At 36.4% G+C, this 22257-nt stretch overlaps 1 protein-coding gene and 1 long non-coding RNA gene across 3 annotated transcripts; one reads left to right on the forward strand and one right to left on the reverse strand.

Moving 5' to 3' along the window:
- Positions 1-11301: 11301 nt before the first annotated feature.
- On the reverse strand, positions 11302-14731 carry LOC311081099 (von Willebrand factor A domain-containing protein 7-like). Its single transcript, XM_084111507.1, has 7 exons — positions 14660-14731; positions 14126-14285; positions 12840-13118; positions 12551-12644; positions 12264-12380; positions 11851-12028; positions 11302-11646 (listed from the first exon to the last, which is right to left on the reverse strand). The coding sequence occupies exons 2-7, from the start codon at positions 14282-14284 to the stop codon at positions 11532-11534; spliced, it is 942 nt and encodes a 313-aa protein (XP_083967633.1). The 5' UTR covers position 14285; positions 14660-14731; the 3' UTR covers positions 11302-11531.
- Positions 14732-16019: 1288 nt separating this feature from the next.
- On the forward strand, positions 16020-21074 carry LOC311083679. Of its 2 annotated transcripts, none has more exons than XR_014606339.1 (5): positions 16020-16523; positions 16752-16783; positions 16892-17173; positions 17615-17779; positions 20456-21074. It is a non-coding gene; the product is annotated as an uncharacterized lncRNA (long non-coding RNA). The 2 variants fall into 2 exon arrangements; XR_014606340.1 differs by having other exon boundaries at positions 16944-17173.
- Positions 21075-22257: the final 1183 nt, after the last annotated feature.

Consider the following 22257-nt stretch of genomic DNA (forward strand, 5'->3'; position numbering starts at 1 on the left):
ATGTAGCTGTTAATCTTCATGGATGACCGTGAATTGGCGGTAGCCTATTGTATTATTATCTCGTAGTAACCTATGGGCTACATTTTAATGCATGTTCACTGTATAATAAGCCAAGCTCAGTCTGTTGTTAATGAAATCGAAAGAAATGAATGTTGTATGAAATCATCAAACAGGTCTATTGCCACTTATGATCGGATTTGATTGAAACTGTCAGGCAGTGTTGTTGATCTGTATTGTTGAAAACTTAAAACAATTAAACAGAATTGTGAAATATTCGGCCTCATGTTATACGAGCTAAACTATGTATTGGGGAAATAAAGTCCCAAAAAGTCGGCGTTTACTAACTCAGACTTTAACTCAAGTTAGTTAATGCCCCATGTGTACCTGTAGAAGGTGGGATCATCATTACTCTTCCAGATCTTCTCCAGCAGTTGCACACTGGCAGCGATGGCCACATCTGCAGCTTTTTTATGCAGTGAACCGTGACTGGAATCAGTGCCATCCTTATTTATACCGTCCCAGCTTCTCCTAAAGCCAGTTGTGAGGTCTAGAGTACCTCCATGGCTGCACTTTTCTGTCAGAAAATAATAATATTCAGTATGATGAGTTGATGTCCTAGACAGCAATATAGTGTCTGCCCAGATCCGGCCCACATCTGGTACACAAGGATTCCACACGTACCAGATGTGAGCGGATCTGGGCCGACACTATGTTGCTGTCTGGGGTATAAGTTGCTGATGCTAGCTTATAATTGTTCCTGTTTGTAGCCTATCTGATGATTTTAACCCTATAAAGTAATATAAATAAAGAATAAAGATTATTACCTTTTTTTTTTGCTTAATCCAAAGTATCCTGATGTCAGAATCTTATCTTGTAAAATTTTATCCTTAATTTTTGCCCCAGTGTTTGTATCTTTAGTGTCAGTTTCACAGGTTTCAGTTTTCTCATCTGGATGGAAGACATACTCATTTTATTGTATTTTACATGCTTCATAGGCGCACAGCTGCACACGCTAGGCTAAATAAATTGTATAGTTTTATAGTTATAAATACTACACCTTACCCTGATCTAACAGAATACACACACACACACACACACACACACACGTGTACCTGCAGGGTTGGGTATGTTCTCTTCTAAATTGATCAGGGCAGTGCAGGGTTCTGTGTTTTCCATCTCAATCCAGTTACTGTGACTGTAGAAATCCTTTAATTACGACACATGTGTGAGTTAATAGATGTTCAAGCTTTCAGTTCATATGATCAATTTAGTATAAATCAAACTTTTGAGGTGTAACTGAAATCTGTCAATCATAATGATCTTATATTAATGACCCACCTGTAAAGTGTGCAGGATTTGACCAAGCGTCTTTTGTGCATCTTCAAAATTCCCACTTTTCATATAAGTTGTGATTGCCTCCAGTCCCTTAATTATGAGTAATTTACCGTCCCGAAATGTCTCGCTGTCAAAATGATGTTTCGCACTCATCGGATGGTCAGTGTCTGTTTGTTGATTGTAATAGGAGATGATTTTTATGCCTGTTTCAAAGTTACTAGCAAATGCGTCTTTTTTGCAGGACCTTGCCAGTGTCTCTGTATTCAGTGGTTTTGGCTAAATAGAACACACAAATTGTCTCGTTAGTTGTCAGATTGATGTGAACATCAGATTAATTTTAAATAAGTGTACTACTTTGTTTGACAAATTGCACACCTTTTTAAAAATACATCGGTCAGCATCATGGTCAAAGTGTCTGGTATTGATTTTTTTTATTAGATTTTTTATTTACTTAATTATCACTGGTTGTTTGTTGCAATCACAGAATGCTTGTGTATTTTATACTCAACATTTGGTTGTTTTTTATTTATTTTCTCTCTTGGGATCAGTAATGCCTGGCAATAAGACTACACAGTAAAATCCCCAGTGTTAAAGGAGAACTCCGGTCAATTTTAACATTGAGCTCATTTTTTTGTACATTTGGAGTGCTGTCAATACAGAGAACAACGACAAAAATCGGTGTTGCCTACACTGTGTTATCCTCTTTTTAAAATTTGCACCCTGTTGACTTCAATGGGGCAAGTTTTAAACCTGCTTTTAGCCTCTTAACATCCTTGATGTGTCATTACAAGTGCACAGCCAATGTGAGTGATTCCTTCAGAGTGAACACGGTGAATCTGACTGCAGTAGATGTGAAAGATATGAATAAAAATGATAATAATTCAGCCAGCGCTCATACCTGTAATTACATCCTGTTTTCGGTCGAAGTCCATAGTAATCGATTGTCGAGTTCACGCGCATAGGTTTAGTACCTATGATCACGCGCATGAACTCGATAATCGATTACTTTTTTTTTGCAACTTTTTTACTCGGACAAGTGAAAGCACATGAAAAGGCTTAATGTCGAGCCCTGAGTGAGTCGGAGTTGATAGCAATGACAAAGTGCCAAGGTTATTATTCACCTTATTAGGGCTAAGGGCTATGGTTAGGATAACTCAAGGGCTAGGGTTAAGATAAGGACAACTGAAACTCAACTCGACACTACAAAAAAAAACATAATTGACAATGACAATACTTAATGATCACAATTAAACATTAGTGTACCTAATATGTAGGATGGGTAGTAAGTGGTGCTTTGCATACACCTGTAAAATCGTACAGTTATGTGTCTGTTCCTTTAAATGCAAATGAGATGCTGCTCCCAGCACAGGGGGCGGAGCTTCAACAGCTTCCACTCACACAGACATGCACTGAAAATTTCAAAAACTTTTAGCCTTTTATGTTCAAACCGGAGTCAGACAATGACGGAGAGACTCAAGAAGAAGAGACAACATGTAGAAGCAACAGGACATTTCTAAATGGTTAGTTGGTGAATTTATGGAGCTTATCTGTAGTTGTCTTCTAGTCATTGATTAGCATATTCTGTCTTTATAATCTATAAATCATGTTCAGGGGGCGGGTTTATGTAAATTTTAGGGTTGGTGATGTCACTAACCCGGGAGGAAGCTTGTGTAGTCCCTACCAGCCGTTTGTTGTAGTCCTTAAAAAGCTATTTCTTTAAAAGCAAATATCTCCTTTTGCTTTGAACTTTAAACGTTGTAACTTTGCAGATGTTGTTTATGCTCAAGCAGCAACATTACACACTAAATAAAGTTAGAAAAGTGAAATCATAATCAAAGCAATATATATAACCAAGTTATGTTCAAAATTTGATGTTGATATCACAAAAAAATTAAGTTCCTATGAGACTTTGTTCAGGCGCTGTACCACAAATATCCACCAGGTGTCACCCACATTTTTTCATTGCATTTTCCTTAAACAAATTAATAAATTATTGTTGAAATATCACTTATATTACAAACTAGTGTGTCACAAAGTAGTGTCAGTGTTCCAAGCCTTTCTGAGTATATGTGTTTTGTTAAGATTTGAAAAGGTTTTGATTATAAAGTAGTTTAAAATATGAAACCTGACGTGCACTAAGGGAGGAGCCTGATGTGATACACACAAAAAAAGGCAATAAAAAAAGATCACCAGGCGTGAAGTTTGAACATCTACTAACCCACACCTGTTTCATCTGGCAAATGAAAGGATTTCTACAGTCACAGTAACTGGATTGAGCTGGGAAACACCCAACCCTGCACTGCCCTGATAGATCCAAATGTGCCCATACCCAACCCTGCAGGTAAGTAAGTGTGTGTGTGTGCTTATATATATATATATATGTATATATATATGCACACACTGTATTTATAATTTAATTGTTTTCATATTTTGTCCAGGTAAGGATACTAAAACGTGATGAATGTACAAAAGAAAAATGTGGGGCAACAATTCTGAAGGACATTATTGACAAAAAGATACTGACATCAGGATACTTCGGAATAGATAAACCACAAGGTATTATTTTTTCATCCACAGATAGAAACTCATTCACATACAAACAGAGACAAGAATATTTGTAAACAACATGCACTTCAAATCATCATGTTTACTATTATAATCATAATAATAATTATTATTATTATTATTTCTTCTTGACAGGTAAATGTAGCCATGGAGGTACTCTAGACTTCACGACTGGCACTGGGAAAAGCTGGGATGGTATCAATAAAGACTACAGTGGTTCCAGCCACGGTGGTCAACATGATGCTGCTGCAAACCTTGCCATTGGTGCCAGTGTGCAGCTGCTGGAGAACATCTGGACGAGTATAGGCACAGAGGTGGAAACAACTTTCTCAGGTACAGAGAGGCGACATAACTTGATCTAAAGACGTCCTAGAGGACTTTTTGCCCCAAATCTTGATAGGAGATTTTGTGAAACACTTTAGTTTAGGGTCCAATTATCACTCACTCTAAACAAAAACTGTGCTAAAAAGCACTAATGGTTCATTCATTGGCTTGTAATCATAGAGGAACCACTTTAAGTGTATAGCACCTATCTATCTTTAAAGGTGAAATACAGCATCTTTGTCAAATGGTGCTATGAAGAACCATAAAAGTCTTGTGTGGGACTGGAATAATTTCCTTAAGCTACCACGTTATCTTCAGGAAATACACTGTACACTGTAAAAAAAACAAAAAAAAACAACAAAAAAACACGGTTTTCTTTTATTTTAAATTGCAGTCAAAACTATCTAATTTAACTGTAGTAAAATTAAAACAACTTGGCTGTTATTTTAAGTATTATAACATTAATGACAAATTACAGTAATTAACTTTTTTATAAAAAATATTGTATTTTATATTAATATTTTTTATATTTACACCCTCCTAATAATCCCCATCCACTGAATTGGCTCTATCACTCTCTCTCCTCTCCACCTATAGCTGGTGTGTGTGTGAGCGCACTGGCGCCGTTGTACTGTGGCTGCCGTCACATTATCCCAGTGGATGCTGCACACTGGTGGTGTTGAGGAGAGATCCCCTATGATTGTAAAGCGCTTTGGGTGTACAGTAGTATATATGAAGTGCTATAGAAATGCCTCATTCATTCATTCATTTATTCATTCATTCATTCATTCAATACAGCACTAGAATTGGTTCTTGTACAAAACTAAACAAAAACAGCCTTAAAAGTCAAATGTATCAACAATATGATGAAGTTACCAAATAATATACAAAAGTGTTAACATGTGAAAATACCATTTTGGATATTAAAGGTCTCTTGAATTTCAGTGGTTTCAAGTTTTCTGCAGCCAATAAATCACCAATATTTTTAAAATCTGATAAGCCTATTTATCTATATACACAGCCATATAGTTGCATCAAGTATGTTCTTTTTGTTTTTGTTTTTTTTGCTGACCATGGCCAATCAGGACTGATCTATTAGTTACTGTGTTTGTTCCTCTTTTTCTTTTCTTTTTTTGCAGACTGATGGGGCTTCATACGGAAATGCCAAAAGGAGAATGGAAAGCTCATATTCCTTTCATTAGCTTCAATACAAGATATCCAGATGCAAAGGATGATTCAAAAGTAGAATTTTAAAAAGAATGGTTTCAAATATCTATGTCGCTTCCTTTTATTAACCTTTTTTTTTTTTTTTTTATTTATCCGGGCCCATCTGAAATGTTCTGTGTATGTATGTATGCTCAAACTGTCACAAGTGCACAGTCCTCCTGCCCTCACACACACTCTGGACTCAATTTCCCAGCATGCCTCTTGGTTTTCACCTGCACCCAGTCAGCTCACCTGCACCTGCCACTGATCATCACCTCATCAAGACAATCATATGCACACACCTCGCCGACCCTCGTAATGCGATTATAATGGGATTTTTTTTAGCAATATTGCAACAACTTTAACTCATGAAGACACAATACTTCGATCACATGAATGCGAATAAGCTCATAGTCGTAGTTACCCTATTTGAATCGCAATTAACAGGCATGTATACACTTTAATCGCATCATTACCACTCTGACGGTGTGCATGTGCTCGTTTCTACATGGATGCTGTGTATTTTTCACACAACTTCATGAACTCTGTGACATTATTCTGATGTTTTCTCTTCTCCAAATCGCTAAACTCTATCAACACCCACTCGCTGCGCAGTCTCTGCTCTCCTATCTTCATTCAGACGGCACGAAGAACACAGCGCAGGCAATCCCGACACTGCGATGTTCCTCATGGCACTGAATAATATCCAGGACATCCATAGCAATTTATTTTGAATTTAATATGAGTAGATAAAAAAGCATATCTGAGTGTGATTATTACCATACTTGTTAGCGAATAATCGGAATAATGAAAATTGCATGTAAACTGGAGTGAAGAGTTCTGCTCGTGTCATGTAAACATCTTACTCTGATTATGAAAAACAATCTCATTATTGGTGAACATATAAACTGTAAACGTCTCGTCTCATCATTCACTACTGGTACCTGACTCCCTCTTCATCTGTGTAACCGGCCTTCCTTCTCCTCAAGCCTTTAGCCTATAGGCTACCTACAAAGACCAAGACTCTCTAAGTTAAGTCTGCCATTCTGCCTGCCATCTACTTAATCTGTTTAATAAACATCGATTACCTGCATTCCTGTTGTCTGCCTCTCTGTTACACCAACACACCTTAAATGAGCTGTCAAACACACGACTACTCATAGGGGAGAGCGGGGCACAACCTAACGATTTTTGACTTTCTCAGTTTGTGTAAACCTACTCAGAGTTCAGAGTATTGATTTTTTCCCACATCAATTTCCCACATGTCTAGTAGCCTCCAACTATGTGGTTTTGTTTCATTAATACACAGTGTATACTTTTTTCTTGAAAGAATGGAAGTGAAATGTGACAACATGCCCCATAGGTGGGGAACATTGTAACATGACCATATTACAGCTTAAAATGTTATCTGATCTAATAAAAAAAAACTAAAACTAAACAGACAAACTAAAATATTTTCTCAATAAAATACAATTATTAACTTTTTCATATAAAAAATGACATTTTTTAATAATTAAAAATAGAATTTTTTTTAGTTTGACAACAAACACACTGGAAAACACAACTATACAACATAGTTCAAAACATAATCATTAATCATTTCTGAACATTGACACTCAATCTTTGTTCACCCTTTTCTCATGATTTCTCAATAGAATTATAATCAAGTATAGAATAGCATAGTTCTAATAGGGGCATATTAAGCAAAATTAGGAACCTTTAAAATAGCATAATAGGAGCAACTTTATTTACCGAACGACCAAGGCAAAAAATGGTAAAAAAGTAAGTCTCTAGAAATCTGGTAATGATTTCAGGCCAAGTGGTTTAAAAGCAATAAGCAAACAATTTTTTGAAATCATAGTTAGTGACAATCAAACCACTAGGTGGCGCTATTATCACATAAATATGCTACAAAGTTTCATATCAATATGCTGAAGCCTTTTAAACATTTATTTATATTTTTGTCATGTCACCAACCTTCCTTTTTTACATATCAGCATGTCATGATATTCTATTTTATTAATAATTGTATTAGACAATAATATTTTGTTTTATTGCCAACACTACAGTAGGATACATTGGGGCTAAAGGTGAATTTTAAAGCTGCAGTCTGCAGTTTTTCCTCTTTGTCGCTAGCCTGGATGCCAGCCGAACTTAGCCCCGCCCACAACATTTTTAGGTCGGGAAGTTCGATCTTGACTTGATCCGTTGTGGAGCTATTATGCTCGAACCAGAGCTGTTAGGACCAATCAAATTGTCAGGGCGGGCTTTATACTAGGGCTGGGCGATTTAAATCGCGATATTCTTATGCGCATCTCATCAGTAAAGCCGGTTCCTTTATTAGTAGTAAATCACCATCACCTGCTTTCAGATGGAGCGGCATTTAGGGCTGAGGAGATAATTAAGTGATTAATTTAGTGATGATTGAGCATTATTGAAGACACCTGATGTTAACAAGCAGAATCACTGAAGAAGAAAATCACAAATTTGTAAGTTACCATTAAGGTGATGGGTGTTTGCTTTAGTTGGGCTCTAGACCATTATATGTTTACTTTAATATTTACTGTTGTTTGTCTGCTGTTATTGATTTATAACAGTTAAATGAACAAAGTTAAATGTTATCTTATAGTGTTGGTTATGTTTTGACATAATCATGCTGTGATCTGAAAAATGAAACTTATTGAGATAGTTTGATTTAACTTGTTAGCAGCAGTTTTGTGATTCTTCAGCCTACGATTATCAGTACTTTAATTCAAAATATTTAATAAACATTGTTCTGATCAAAAGATATTCAGATAAATTCATTTAAAACACAGACATCAATAATCAGCCTGTGAATCTCAACAATGGTGACAATAATAAAGCATGTTGCAGTGGCTGCCACCAATCACAACTCATTAATGGCTCCCATCATGCATTGCGGTATGAATAAATTATGATCTGAATTGTCTATGTAATTTACTTTTCCTAATTTAATATTCTGCTCCTCACCATTGTTGAGATGCATAGGCTGAATCTTGACATCTGTGTGTGCCTAAAAGAATGATTTTTTTTTTTTAAACAACTTTTAAGAAATTCTTTATATTATATATCAAAAATTCTGGGCATTTATGCAGATTCACAGTTATGCTTTAACCAACAACATAAATCGAAGTCAGAAAGAAGTTCAGTGATCTTAATCAGTTCAGTGATCAAGTTCAAATGATGATTGTCATAATATAACCAACACCATCAGATCACTTTTTTCTTTGCTCAACTGGCGATTATAAGCCAGATACAACAGCCAAACAAAATCTAAAGTTAATAATATATGGGTCAAGAGTCCAACTAAAGCAACCATTGATCGTCATAACGGTGGCTTACAATTTGAGATTTTCTCCTTCAGTGATTCTGCTTGTTAACATCAGGTGTCTTCAATAATGTTCAATCATCACTAAATTAATCACTTAATTATCTCATTAACTTAAACACTCTTGAGTGTGGACTCATACACTCCCAGGAGTGTTAATTTAACACAGGAGTGTTTGCTGTGTACAAAGAGCCGTAGTTAACTGACAAGCTGAGCCATATCGCATTAAATATCGCTGGCGATATGTCCGCGATATTGATGTGATTTGGCTCAGCTTGTCAGTTAACTACGGCTCTTTGTAGTAAATGCCGCTCCATCTGAAAGCAGGTGATGGCGATTTACTACTAATCAAGGAACCGGCTTTACTGACGAGATGCGCATAACAATATCGCGATTTAAATCGCCCAGCCCTACTTTATACGATGATGAACAGTAACGTAATCATCCACGTCACCAAAGAGCGCTTGGGTTGAATTTGTTTACAACAAAGATGACTGCCGCTGGAGAATTGAGATTTCACGAGTTCACACTTACAAATAAGTCAGATAGAATAAATGCGTATATGGCGTGCTGTCCGAGGAGAGGCTCCGGGTTTGGTATTCGGCCCGAACCCAAAGTAGCCTACTCCCCCCGTATTCCAGGCTGTGGAAGAACAAGCCGAGAGTGAGGAGACAGGGTGGTGGAGGGATGCTGAAAACTGAAAAGTGAATATATATGCTTCCTCACATGCTGATAGGGTAGACATGGTAATAGTTTGATGACTGTTTGAATAGTTGATAAAAGTTGATTGGATTGAGTATTTGAACGTGCTTCTCCCGAACTTTGTTTATGAAACATCATATGTAGATTTCGCCATCTGTTATAGAAGATATCGACAGCGCATTCATTTTAAAAGAGGAATAGAGAACCGCGATCAAGGCATTTGTCGATCGGAAAGATAAATGAAGAACACAGGTCACTTACTCCGTTGCTCTGATTGGTTGTAGGTCTATCCAATTGAGTGCAGAGGCATTTTCTTTCCTGGTTTCGGTTAAAACACGCCCCATAATCAAAGCCCAGTGGAGCAGTATCAGACTCACATTCTGACTAGAATCTGAGTATGACGACGTCAGGCTACTTTGTCGCCATCTCTGTTCGAAATCTGTATTTGCAGTTATTCGTGGAATTATCAATTTTACGTGCGTTGTGCCTTGGCATGGCACAGCGCGGATGAATCCAATGTTGTGAGGAGAATGTGTGGCTGTCAATCACCGTGTCGGTGTGGAAACTGTCATTCGGAATCACAGATTCTACTTTTTGGAAGTATGACCAACATAAGAATTTTCACCGGAAAACGTCGTCTGAACAAGTAAGTAACATCCACTTTTGTTCTGACCAACTAAGGGGAAAAACTCTGGTTTTTCCTGCACTCTGGTGCGGGTCTCTCAGCCCGTGGACGCCATTCCAGACGCTTGGTCTGAGCCCAGGTAGTTTGTACCCATTCCACGAAAAATAAACTGGTACGGCTCCCTTCTTCAGCCTCCTCAACCCCCGTCAGTCACATTAAAATCAGACTGCTTAAAATGACGACTACAGACCCGGGTGTTTTTGGTCGGGTTGAAGTCATCCCTCCGGATCTTCTGCATCCACCGCAGCGTCAACGGAGAATGCATGAAAGCTGACTTCTTTTGTTGTAATGTGACGAAACGGTACATAACGGCACAGAACAATGAAGTGCTGAGGCTGTCACCTCTAAAGGCAAGTCGCCTCTCTTGAATCCTAAAAACACTCATTGTGAAAAATTATCTCTCTGGTAATGGAACTCGGTCGCTGTTGTCTCTCGCTCTCGCTGTCAGATCACCGGAAGTTTTCACCGGAAGTACTGGCCCACACACTCAAGTTTGAATGTCAACGTTCGCCGCATTGTGCACGGAGCGATCATAAGCTTACCATTTTGAATCGAGTTAAGGCAAGCAGATAGTTTTGAACACTGGCTGGTTATGTACTTGCTAAAAAAAAAGATTTTGGATCATTTTTAACCCAAAAAAGCTACGGACTGCAGCTTTAAGGAAAATGTGCTTCTCACTACTTTTTTGAACATTAATAGAGCCACACATTTTATGTAAAAATAAATCATAAAAGTGGTTTGTTCATTAATCAATTTTTATGGTTTGTTTTTATTTTAAAGCTCTATGGTTCAATCTCTGAAATGGGATCTCAATGTGCATTTTTTATTATAAATCTCTACAATGTATTTTTGCTGGAGTCGAACCGAGTCGAACAGAAACTGTTCATCTAAAACGGAAAACAGTTATAAAGTAAAGAATATTTCCTATTGTTATAAAACAAATTAATCTAATAATATCCATGTTTTAGATTGGATCAGAGTAATATTTAAACAATTTGGCATTTTTCTTGGTGTTACTTTGTGCAGCTTTGAACAGACCTTGTACTCTTTAATATTTGCAAAGCCAATATCAATCACCTTTGCATTCAAGGAGCAAGATTAATATCTGAACTACATTTTCCCAAAAAAAAAAAAAAAAAAAAAAAAAAAAAAACACAATAGTGGAAGAGTCTCCAACGCAATAACATTTGACCTCTGTGGTATTCATGTTACCAAAAAAATTTGCCATTTTTTTTGTTCTGATTTAAACTTTTTTTAATTATTTTTCCATTGATCACATGAGGAAAAAGATGAAGACAGGAAACACCACATTTAACATATGTGCATTAAATAATATTTTCAAATGTGTTGTTTCACACACTGGCATTAAACCTCCACATAGTCATCCTCAGTTGCATGCGGATATCTCAGTATGAAGTCAAAGAAAGAAATGTGAGGTTTCCATTCACTCTTTGGCTTTTCTGAATGAAGCCCCATCAGTCTGAGAAAGAAGAAACAAAGAATGTCAGGAACAAGTAACAGGTCTGTATAAATTTTCAATTAATAAAATGTAACTAACTCTGTAAAGGAGAATGAATAGACTTTTTTTAAATATCATTGATTGTCAGATTGCCTGTATTGTCCTGATAGGATTTGCATCATTAATAAAATGGTTTTATCTCCTTAAAGTTGATAAATCCTCCACCTGAAGAAGTTGAGAGCTGGGTCCTTTTCCAAGCTCCTCCAGATCTTCTCCAGCAGCTGCACACTGGCATTAACGGAAACATCTGCAGCTTGATTATGAAGTGAACCGTGACTGGAATCTCTGTAATCCTTATTTATTCCATCGGGATAATCAGGAAAACCTCCATGGCTGCACTTTCCTGTCAAAATGAAAGTCAGGTTTTAAGAGGTCGGTCAAAGAAGCTCCTCGATTTACTAATCTATTCTCAGACTTGTGATACCTCACAGTTTTCATGACTTTCTGATGATTACTTTATACACTTCACACATAATAACAAAGAATAAGTATGCACCAAAACCTCTGACTGTGTAGTTGATATGTAGTTGTAAATGTCACTTGATTCGATACCTGTAATCTGTGATCAAAAGTCTTACCTTTTGGTCTGGATCTTCTAGTGTATCCTGATGTCAGAAACTTTCCCTTAATAACGTTTTCCTTAATATTTTCAGACAGTCCATTGGAAGAGTCATCACATGTCTCCATTTCCTCATCTGGAAGAAAGATAAAAAACGTTTTATTGCTTTACATGTTTCAGACACACACACACACACACGCACGCACGCGCACGCACGCACGCACGCACGCACGCACGCACGCACGCACGCACGCACGCACGCACGCACGCACACACACACACACACACACACTTTTACTTACTTACTTGCAGCGTTGGGTATGTTTTCTTCTGGATTGATCAGGGCAGTGCAGGGCTCGGTGTAATTCAGCTCAATCCAGTCACTGTGACTGTAGAAATCCTTTCATTTATCAAACACCACATGTGTGAGTTAATAAAGGTTCAAACTTTCAGTTTATAGAATCACTTTAGTATAAATCAAACTTTATCTCTGCAGTTTAACTGAAATTGGTTGGTCATATGATCCCATAAATGAATACTTCTATATCATATTTGCATGATTCTCATTCAGAGCAATGATGAAGCGTTTGCTCACCTGTAAAGTGTGGAGGACTTTCCCAAGCTCCTCTCTCGCGTCGTCAAATTTCTTTTTTTCTATGCATTCTGTGATAGCCTTCATTCGTCTGGTTATTGATTGTTTTCCCCTCTGAAATGTTTCATTGTCAAAATGTTCTTCCGGATTATTACCAGGAAGATTTGCTATATCTCTCATCACATTGTAATATGAGATTATTCTTATGCTCGTTTCAAAGTTACTTGCTAATTCTCTTCGATTGCAGGCCTCTGCCAGTGTATGCGAGTCCAGTGGTAGTGGCTGTGTTCAACAAAGTAAAACAAACACAAACACACATTCTTACTATACGTTCATATTGTTCATTGCCTACTCCAAGCTTATGAATAAATTTCATATTTGTCACCAATGAAATCTGACAACTTGACAATCTGAATTTATTTACAATCCATTTAAATACTTTCTTCTTTTTTTTACACAGTATTTTGTATTTGTATTTCAAATACATTTTCATGTATTTATGCCCATCTCTGCCTATAGGCACCTACAAATGACAAAAAAATGGACAAAAAACAGTGTGCATTCGACTGACACATTACTGTCTCAAGAGGCCACGGGAGAGGATTTATGAATGGAGGTGAAAGGATGCAACTGTCGCTGGTAGGTCACACGATAATGTCATGTGATAATAATAACATGGCGGATGTAGTGCATCCGGATTACATTCATACTTCAAGCATTCATGCTGTATAGAACATACTTTTTTTTTAACATTTTTGTTCAAATTCAAATATAGTACCTACTCAAACAGTACGAGATTTCGGATGCAGTTTGACTGTTCTCCAGCAACCAGAGCCTCTAAGGCAGCTGATGACTTTACCAATCAGTGATTGGCTCTTTTACTTAGAAGGCGGGACTTATTCCACCATATTGCAAGTAACACTTTCTCCCATTCATGAGTGAACCATCTTTGTACATCTATAGTCTTTGGAAAAAATCCCTTTTTTTATGATGATGATGATGATGATGATGATGATGATGATGATTCAAACCAAACGTGTTGGGTTTCTGTGGAATCTTGTTAAATAGGGCATTAAACCGTCTTAAACAGTAAAGGTGACCAGGAATATATAAGCTAAAAAGAATTATAATATTGATGCAAACTGACCTCTTCTGCTATCAAACAGTTTGAACATTATGATAGAAGCTTATGTCTATTTTAACTTTAAAAACAAAATGCAATCATTGTTAAAATGTCACACGTGTGGCTCTGCTGGAGCACAACAGATTTCTGTACAATATATTCGTACCGGATTGAAGCCTGGGTCAACACTCTCGCAGACCTTTTCAGTCACACGTAGGATGGCCAGTCTTGTGATGTCCTGATGACTTTTAGAGTTTGGCTTTTGTAGAATATGAAAGGTATGAGCACCAATCAGAAGACTCAACAGGAGAAATGTGCTCCTCATTCTCAGATGATTACGAATATGAAAAACAATTCACAATATCACAGATCTTCTGAGAAACAACATATGCAGGACGGGGTTTTTAAACAACAAAGAAAAATGTATCCATTAATTTATATTTACACTGTTGGTGCTCCTTACACATTGTAAAAAGTTGTAGATAAAACAAAGATTTGGTAACATTTTACAAGAAAATACTACTACTTTCTACTTAAAAAAAAAAAAAAAAAAAAAATCAATGTTATTTGCAGTTTCATTGTAATTATTTGTGAAAAATACTTGCAATTTCTGATTTTAAGTGGTTTCTACTTCAAAATTGTTTTTTTTTTCAGTGCAGGAAAATGTGAAAAATAATATTTCAAGAGTATTTATATTTACCTCAACACAGCATTCTCAACTCTTCCTCACACAGCAAAATCCCCAGTGTTAAATTAACACGGCTTTGTGTTTATGGGAACCAGCAGCAGGGTGTTAAAGTAACACTGAAGCAGTGCTAGAGTTAATGAGATAATTAAGTGATTAATTGAGTGATGATTGTTTGATTATTGAAGACATCTGATAATAACAAACAAAATAACTGAAGAAAAGGGAAAAAAATAAATATGCTAAATTGCTGAGTAATAGAATAATTCTAATATCAGTAAATAAGAAGCAGCAGGAAATGATTCTGAAATGAATAACCTTGGGGGTGGAAAGATTAAAGTGCACATATCAGGAATGGCAGCTAAATTAAGAGGAGTGATTTCACATGTGCTGCTGGAAATGTCCATAGAGGATGTGAAGAATGAGATAAAAGGTACTAGAAGCTAAAAGACTCAGACTAAAAGAAACAGATAGCTTGTCTGTGCTACTTGTTTTTGAAAAGATAATGCCTCCTGAAGTCCAAATGGGATGGATTAACTAAAGTTAGGCAATATATTCCACAACCGCTAAATTGCTTCAAATGTCAGAGAATGGGACATACAGCACAACAATGTAAATGGGAGACAAAGGTGTGCGAAAAGTGAAGGAGAACACGACTATGGAAAGTGTAAAAAGGATGCTAAGCTAAAATGCTATAATTGTGGAGGTGAGCATATGCTGGATATGTAGTTCAGAAACAAGCTAAAGACGTACAGCGGTACAAGGTCGTGAATAAGGTGACATGCAGAGGCATTAAAGGGTATTGGCAGTTACATAATCAAACAAAATAGAATAATTGAAATAGAGAATCAGGAAAATCTGAATGACAACGCAAGGTATTTAGTACCCCAGAGTTCAGACACAAGGACATCTCAGCCAGAAAAGCCAGCAAGCCCAAAGCAACAATGCAATCACAAGTGTAAAGTTGAGGAGAACACATTGATTGTAGAAAAGAAGAGCTTTATATATTTTATATGTAAAGTTGTTAATGTTGCTACACGACAAGAAAGAAAAAGTGATAAGATTAAGACAGTGGTGGAAGCTGCAGAGGAGTTTCTAGACATCAAAAATATAAAAGCTGCAGATATACATAATTATGTTGAGTGCTAACAGTGATGGGGGCTTTCAGAGTGTTATTTAATATGGTATTCCATCTCTTGCAATGGATATAGAAGCTTGATTGCAAAATGAGCAAGAATTAAAAAAGTTTGTTGCAGATTCTGAGGTCAAACCTGATATTGTTTGTGTTCAAGAAACCTGGCTTTGGCCTCACCTTGATTTTAATTTATTTGGGTATGAGTCTGTCAGGGTTGATAGAAGTGGAAACCAACACTGTAAAACTTTACTGTAAATTTACAGCGAATTTCCTACAGAATTGTACTGTATTTCCATAATACAGTATTAGGCTGTATATTTTACAGAACTGCTGTAAATATACAGCACATTTCTGTTTTCAACCCGATAAATTCGTAATACAGTATCATACTGTAAAAGCACTGCATTGTGGGATTGATTTCTTTCCGCGCTCAATTCAGTTCAAATGTGACGCGAACCGACAGTACAGGCAAACTTGATTTGTCAGCGGGATTCAACTGAACAGAATAATCATTCCTGTTAACAAGATAAACGTGTCTGCGAATCTGTGAGCAATTTTTAAGCTTTTGTGAGCTTCGGTTCGTGTTTCAAACATAAATTGCCTGTGACGCAGCAGAAAATGGGCGACATTAACGTGCTACATGAAGAAGGATGGAAGAATTTGTCATCTGAATAACCTGCGCCTGTGACGATTATTGGGATTTAGAGTTTGAGAAGATGGAAAATTGTTTAACTGAGTGATACGGTAAGCCAATATATTTTGTTTTTTTGCGTTCGCATTTCTACATTGTTTTCACAAATGCTTATTTGGTTTGATTTTGCGATCGCGGTTTTCTACCGCGGCCGCGCAAACAATTCACTCTGTTCCACCTGTTTACCAAGTAACGTTAACGTTAACTTCGATATTTCACATAATAGGCAACATATGCCATGTTATTTGCATGACCTGCTTTTGATATATTTTTCGTTTCAGGCTTTGTAATCTGATGACAGTACAGTGCTAATGTAAGTGCTTTTAAGTAGTGAACAGGTTTTAGTCTAACGTTATGTGGTAAAAAAAAAAATGCTGTCAAATGCTGTCAGTTCTGTGATCGTGCTTTTGAATCGTTGCAGAATTTTGCTAGCACAAGAAAATCCATGTTCCTAATGCTGTTTTCAAATGTAGTATTCCTGATTGCCATGCCATGGTCCTACAATTCAAAGAGAAGTTAGACGGTGTTATCCTTCAAGCAGATAAGTAGATGATATTCAACAAATCTCATTAATCTGTAATATGTTTTATGTTTTGGTTCTGTTGATCATGGTTGTGCTGTTCTTTTAAAAAATTGTTTCAGGAATTTGCAACCTGATGTCCAGCAATCTACATTTGCCAGAGAGTCCACGCCTTATTTCTTGGTATGTAAAGATTAAAGGGGTACTTTAAACCTTAAATTAAAAACCATCATTTACTCACCCCACTGCAAAATATGTTTTTCTTAATTAGTGTTTTTTTCTTGTTTCCAGCCCAGATATCTAAAATTCTTACATGAAGAAGCATTTAATTGACAAGTAAAAATTGTCTTGTTTTCTGAAAGAATAAGTAAAAATTTAGTGAGTTTATGCTTAAAACAAGCAAAATAATATGGCAGTGCGTTTTAGTGTTCTAACTCTAATCGATTTTTAGGTTTAATTTATTTTTAGGTTCGATTTTTAGGTTTAATTTTTAGGTGAAAATTTTAATTTATAGAACTATGAATAGATAGACAACTACATCTAACCACAGTGGAACCCACAATAGTTATTTTAATTATTAATATTATTTATTAATTCATTTTATTTTATTTTTTTCAATTACAGGTCAATCTCTAAGCAACCAGTGCTGGACATTACGTTTGTAAGGTCAAGGTGTGTGTGGAAAGGATCACAGCCTAACTTCATCACTGGCCTGGCAGCGCTGTTTGCCTCCTCCTATAACTTCAGCTTGCAGTACAGGAAGAGGCAGCACCTTGAGTTTGTTCAGAGGTTAGTCATTAGCATATTTGCCATTCATATAAATATTAGACTGAATTGTGACTTGTCTTGACAGTATTTATTAAGCTGACTACTGGTATGAACAATATGGCCCTGGTTTCCATACTGGGCTTAGCTTAAAGGGTTAGTTCACCCAAAAATGAAAATTATGTCATTAATGACTCACCCTCATGTCACTCCAAACCTGTAAGACCTCCGTTTCTCTTCTGAAGACATCATAAGATATTTTAGATTTATTCCGAGAGCTTTCTGTCCCTCCATTGTAAGTCAATGGACGTGTCACTGTTCACGTCCATAAAGGTAAAAAAGACATCATCAAAGTAGTCCATGTGACATCAGTGGGTCATTTAGAATGTTTTGAAGCATCGAAAGTACATTTTGGTCCAAAATTAACAAAAACTACGACTTTATTCAACATTGTATTCTCTTCCGGTCTGTTTTGCATCCGCGTTCACGAGTCCACATTGACGCTGCTGATGTAAGACGCTGCTGACGTGTTATCTGGTGCGTCAATGTGGACTCGTGAACGCGGATGGAAAACAGACCAGAAGAGAATTTTGGACCAAAATGTATATTCGATGCTTCAAAACATTCTAAATGACCCACTGATGTCACATGGACTACTTTGATGATGACTTTATTACCTTTATGGACGTGAACAGTGACACGTCCATTGACTTACAATGGAGGGACAGAAAGCTCTCGGAATAAATCTAAAATATCTTAAAATGTCTTCAGAAGAGAAACGGAGGTCTTACGGGTTTGGAGTGACATGAGGGTGAGTCATTAATGACATAATTTTCATTTTTGGGTGAACTAACCCTTTAAGACAGGTCTAGGCCTTAATAAAATTAGGGTATTTAAGCAGCTTTTATAAAAATGTCTAATAAAAAAAAAACATTACTGGTGTGCATCTTGAGACAAAACAGTGGCAGTCACATATTTAAGATATGTCAGTGCAAGTTGTTTTCAGTTGAAGGATTAGTGAAAATTCTATCAATAATTACTCACCCTCATGTTGTTCCAAACCTGTAAGACCTTTGTTAATCTTCAGAACACAAATGAAGATATTTTTGATGAAATCTGAGAGGTTTCTGAACCAGCCATAGACAGAAACGTCTTTGCAACATTCAAGGCCCAGAAAGGTAGTAAAAACATTGTTTAAATAATCCATGTAACTACAGTGGTGCAATCTTAATATTATGAAGCGATGAGAATACCTTTTGTGCACAAAAAAACCCCAAAATAACGACATTCAATAAACTGTACTTTTTCACATCATTCTCCTACGCTGTTGACGTAGTGTAAACAGTGTCAAGTCACCTTCATTTATATAGCGCTTTTAACAATATAGATTGTTTCAAAGCAGCTTTACAGTGATAATAGGAAATTACAGTAACAGATTGTTTTGGCTTTACAGCAGCTCTAGAATAAAGTTATTAGATCGACTATTTTTGACTGTCAAAATGCAGGCGGACACAGCTTCCGTGAGTTGTTCAAAATCTTTATTTTTGGTAAACTCTGTGTACACAAACAATGTTCTCAATGCTGGAGTTCATGTGTAGAGCCCCTGGTGATACTTCGAGCACAGTTTTATGTTGTGTCGAGCCTCCTTAGTGTTTTAAAAAATAGCGATTTTTAATGCTATCATAGTCGTGCCCCAAGCACTCCCATTCAAAAGGCAATTTGACCGAAAACGAAAATACGGTCAAACTTAAAAGTGGCGTTTCCATCCTAATTATGCTTTTAAACGAAAGTTTGCCTCGGGTAGATTAACAAAAAGACCCTAGGTTGCATTTTGCCGAGAGTTATCCTTTAATACACTCCGGCCCACTCATCCTCACAAAACAGTGTAGGAGAATGACATGTAAAAGAAGAGATTATTCAACAATGTCGTTATTTTGGGGTTATTTTGCGCACAAAAAGTATTCTCGTCACATCATAATATTAAGGTTGAACCACTGTAGTTATATGTACTATTTACTGATGTTTTTACCACCTTTCTGGGCTTTGACAGTTGCAATGACATTGATGTCAATGGAGGGACAGAAACCTCCCAGATTTCATCAAAAATATCTTCATTTGTGTTCTGAAGATGAACGAAAGTCTTAAGGGTGAGCAATAATGACAATTTTCATTTTTGGGGGCAAACATGCATTTTAGTCTGGTAAATGTCATGTTTAACATTATCATGTAGTCATGTATGCAATAAACATTGGAAGGCTTGCAATTAAAGTTAAATTATTTCTGTCACAAAGGTTTGGGCTGGATTCTGGCAATGTGCGCTCTACATAAACAGAGTCTATGGCTGCCTTTCCACTGATACTCTGATGGGACCTGATGAGGGGATGATATTAAAAGTTGTAGAATAAAACTTTAAATCTGGCAACCCCACTTCCAAAAGTTTAGTTAGTTGACAGTGCACATGTAAACAGACACATTGAGTTGATGTATTTTAACCAGGGCAGAAAAAATATCAGTTATTGATCACAACATCCAACATTGCATTTTTTTTCATGTTGTTCAGTTTTAACCAAACAGATTAGTCGTTAAAACCGATATCTGTTTTTTATTTACACATCTTTTGTGCTGTCTCTCTCTGTCAAAATATATAAACTCAGTCCATAATATTCATTGTTTTTTTTTCCTTTCTTTTCTGCCTTTTAGACGATTTCCTGACATCAATCCTGAACGTGGATCAAAAACAAAGAAAGGACAAGTAACTTCAAAGAAAACCGGCCAGGTTGTGCAAAAAAAGTACACCACTGAAAGCCTACAGGTTTCCTCACTTCTGCGAAAACTTGAAGACTTTGAATGGGATTTCATTTGCACTTGTATGGACTTCAAAACAGAAACAGCAATTCACTGCCATTATAAAGCTTGGAAGAGCCAGGACATTTTGTAATATATCTCCGATTGTATTCGTCTGAAAGAAGAATGTCATATAGACCTAGGATGACTTGAGGGTGAGTAAATCATGAGCTAATTTAAATTTTTGGGTGAACTATCCCTTTAATTAAGTGCTAAGTGTTACCTGTTTGTTGTTAAGTGTTAAAATTGCATTTTATGTTTAAAACAAATTCAGCCAACATGTTCACATAAGGCAATTTTCTGATCTTTGCTTTTAACCAAAATAAATGTTTTAAAACCCAGAAAATGTTGTTTTCTTTTTCCTAGTGTGACTACTATACAATTTATTGCTGTAGACAAGTTTAATATTGTAAAAGTATGTGGTATATACTGTATTTGGTAATTACAGTGGAGTACTGTAAATGCTGTTTACTGTACTAGTGCTGTAAAAATACAGTATGTGGCTGGCAACCCAGCTGCCAGTATTTTACTGTAAATTTACAGTACAATGTTTTACAGTACAATACTGTAAATGCTGTTTACAGTACTAGTTCTGTAAAAATACAGTATGTGGCTGGAAACCCAGCTGCCAGTATTTTACTGTAAATTTACAGTACAACGTTTTACAGTACAATACTGTAAATGCTGTTTACAGTACTAGTTCTGTAAAAATACAGTATGTGGCTGGCAACCCAGCTGCCAGTATTTTACTGTAAATTTACAGTGAAAAGTTTTACAGTGAAGGAGGAGGCTGTGCAACATTTGTAAGGGATGGGATATCATTCAGAAGAATGACTTCAATAGAAATAGAATGTGCGATTAAGTATACAAATCAGATGGGAACTTGTAATAATCAACTTTTATAACTTTTATACTTTTATAACTTTTATAATTGTAAATCATTAAGCCTAGAAATCTTAGACGAAAAAATTGTGAGACAAAGAAACAGGAAATTTGGTGTAGAGACTTCAATGCACATAATACTCTTTGGGGAAGTAAGTGCACTGATAATGCTGGAGAAGTAGCGGAAAAATTTATGGATATTGGGAAGCTAGTTTGTCTAAATAATGGAAAGGTACAATAATTGGCATACGCTCCAACACAATGTCTTGTATTGACCTTACTATAGTTTCTAATAAACTGGCAAATTCTTGTGAGTGGGAAATTATAGACAGCACAAGAAGTGGGAGTGAACACTTTCCAATAATATGCTCTATAAATGTTGAAATACATTTTTCAAGAAAGGCCTAGGCATAAGAAGTGGGACTTTTTTTTAAAAGAAATATGTTGTGAATCAGCAGAATCGATTAAAATGGAGGGAGATATTGAAGAATGTGCATTTGAAGTTTCAAAGTTAATATTAAATGCAGCATTGAGTAGCGTACCACTCAAGACAATTGGAGGAAAAAAGAAAATGGTCCCATGGTGGAACGATAAATGTACAGAAGCTATAAAAGAACGAAATAGTGCTCTGAGAATATTAAGGAATAACTTGAACCAAGAAAGTCAAATTAATTATCAGAGGAAAAAGGCTCAAGCTCGAAGAAGGATAGTAAATGAAATGCATGGAGGAATTATTGTTGTACTATAGGGAGAGAATAGGAGAGATATGGTCAACA

Source organism: Abramis brama, assembly GCF_963993115.1.
Source record: "Abramis brama genome assembly, chromosome: 1".
Classification (NCBI taxonomy): Eukaryota; Metazoa; Chordata; class Actinopteri; order Cypriniformes; family Leuciscidae; genus Abramis; species Abramis brama.

What these genes read in the sequence shown, in the direction of transcription:
- LOC311081099 (XM_084111507.1), bottom strand. Translation starts at nt 14,284, where the DNA reads ATGAGGAGCACATTTCTCCTGTTGAGTCTTCTGATTGGTGCTCATACC. An exon ending in TTGACCCAGGCTTCAATCCG is followed by an intron (nt 13,119 to 14,125) that starts GTACGAATATAT and finishes TGTTGAACACAG; the next exon opens with CCACTACCACTGGACTCGCA. An exon ending in AAACATACCCAACGCTGCAA is followed by an intron (nt 12,381 to 12,550) that starts GTAAGTAAGTAA and finishes TCTTTCTTCCAG; the next exon opens with ATGAGGAAATGGAGACATGT.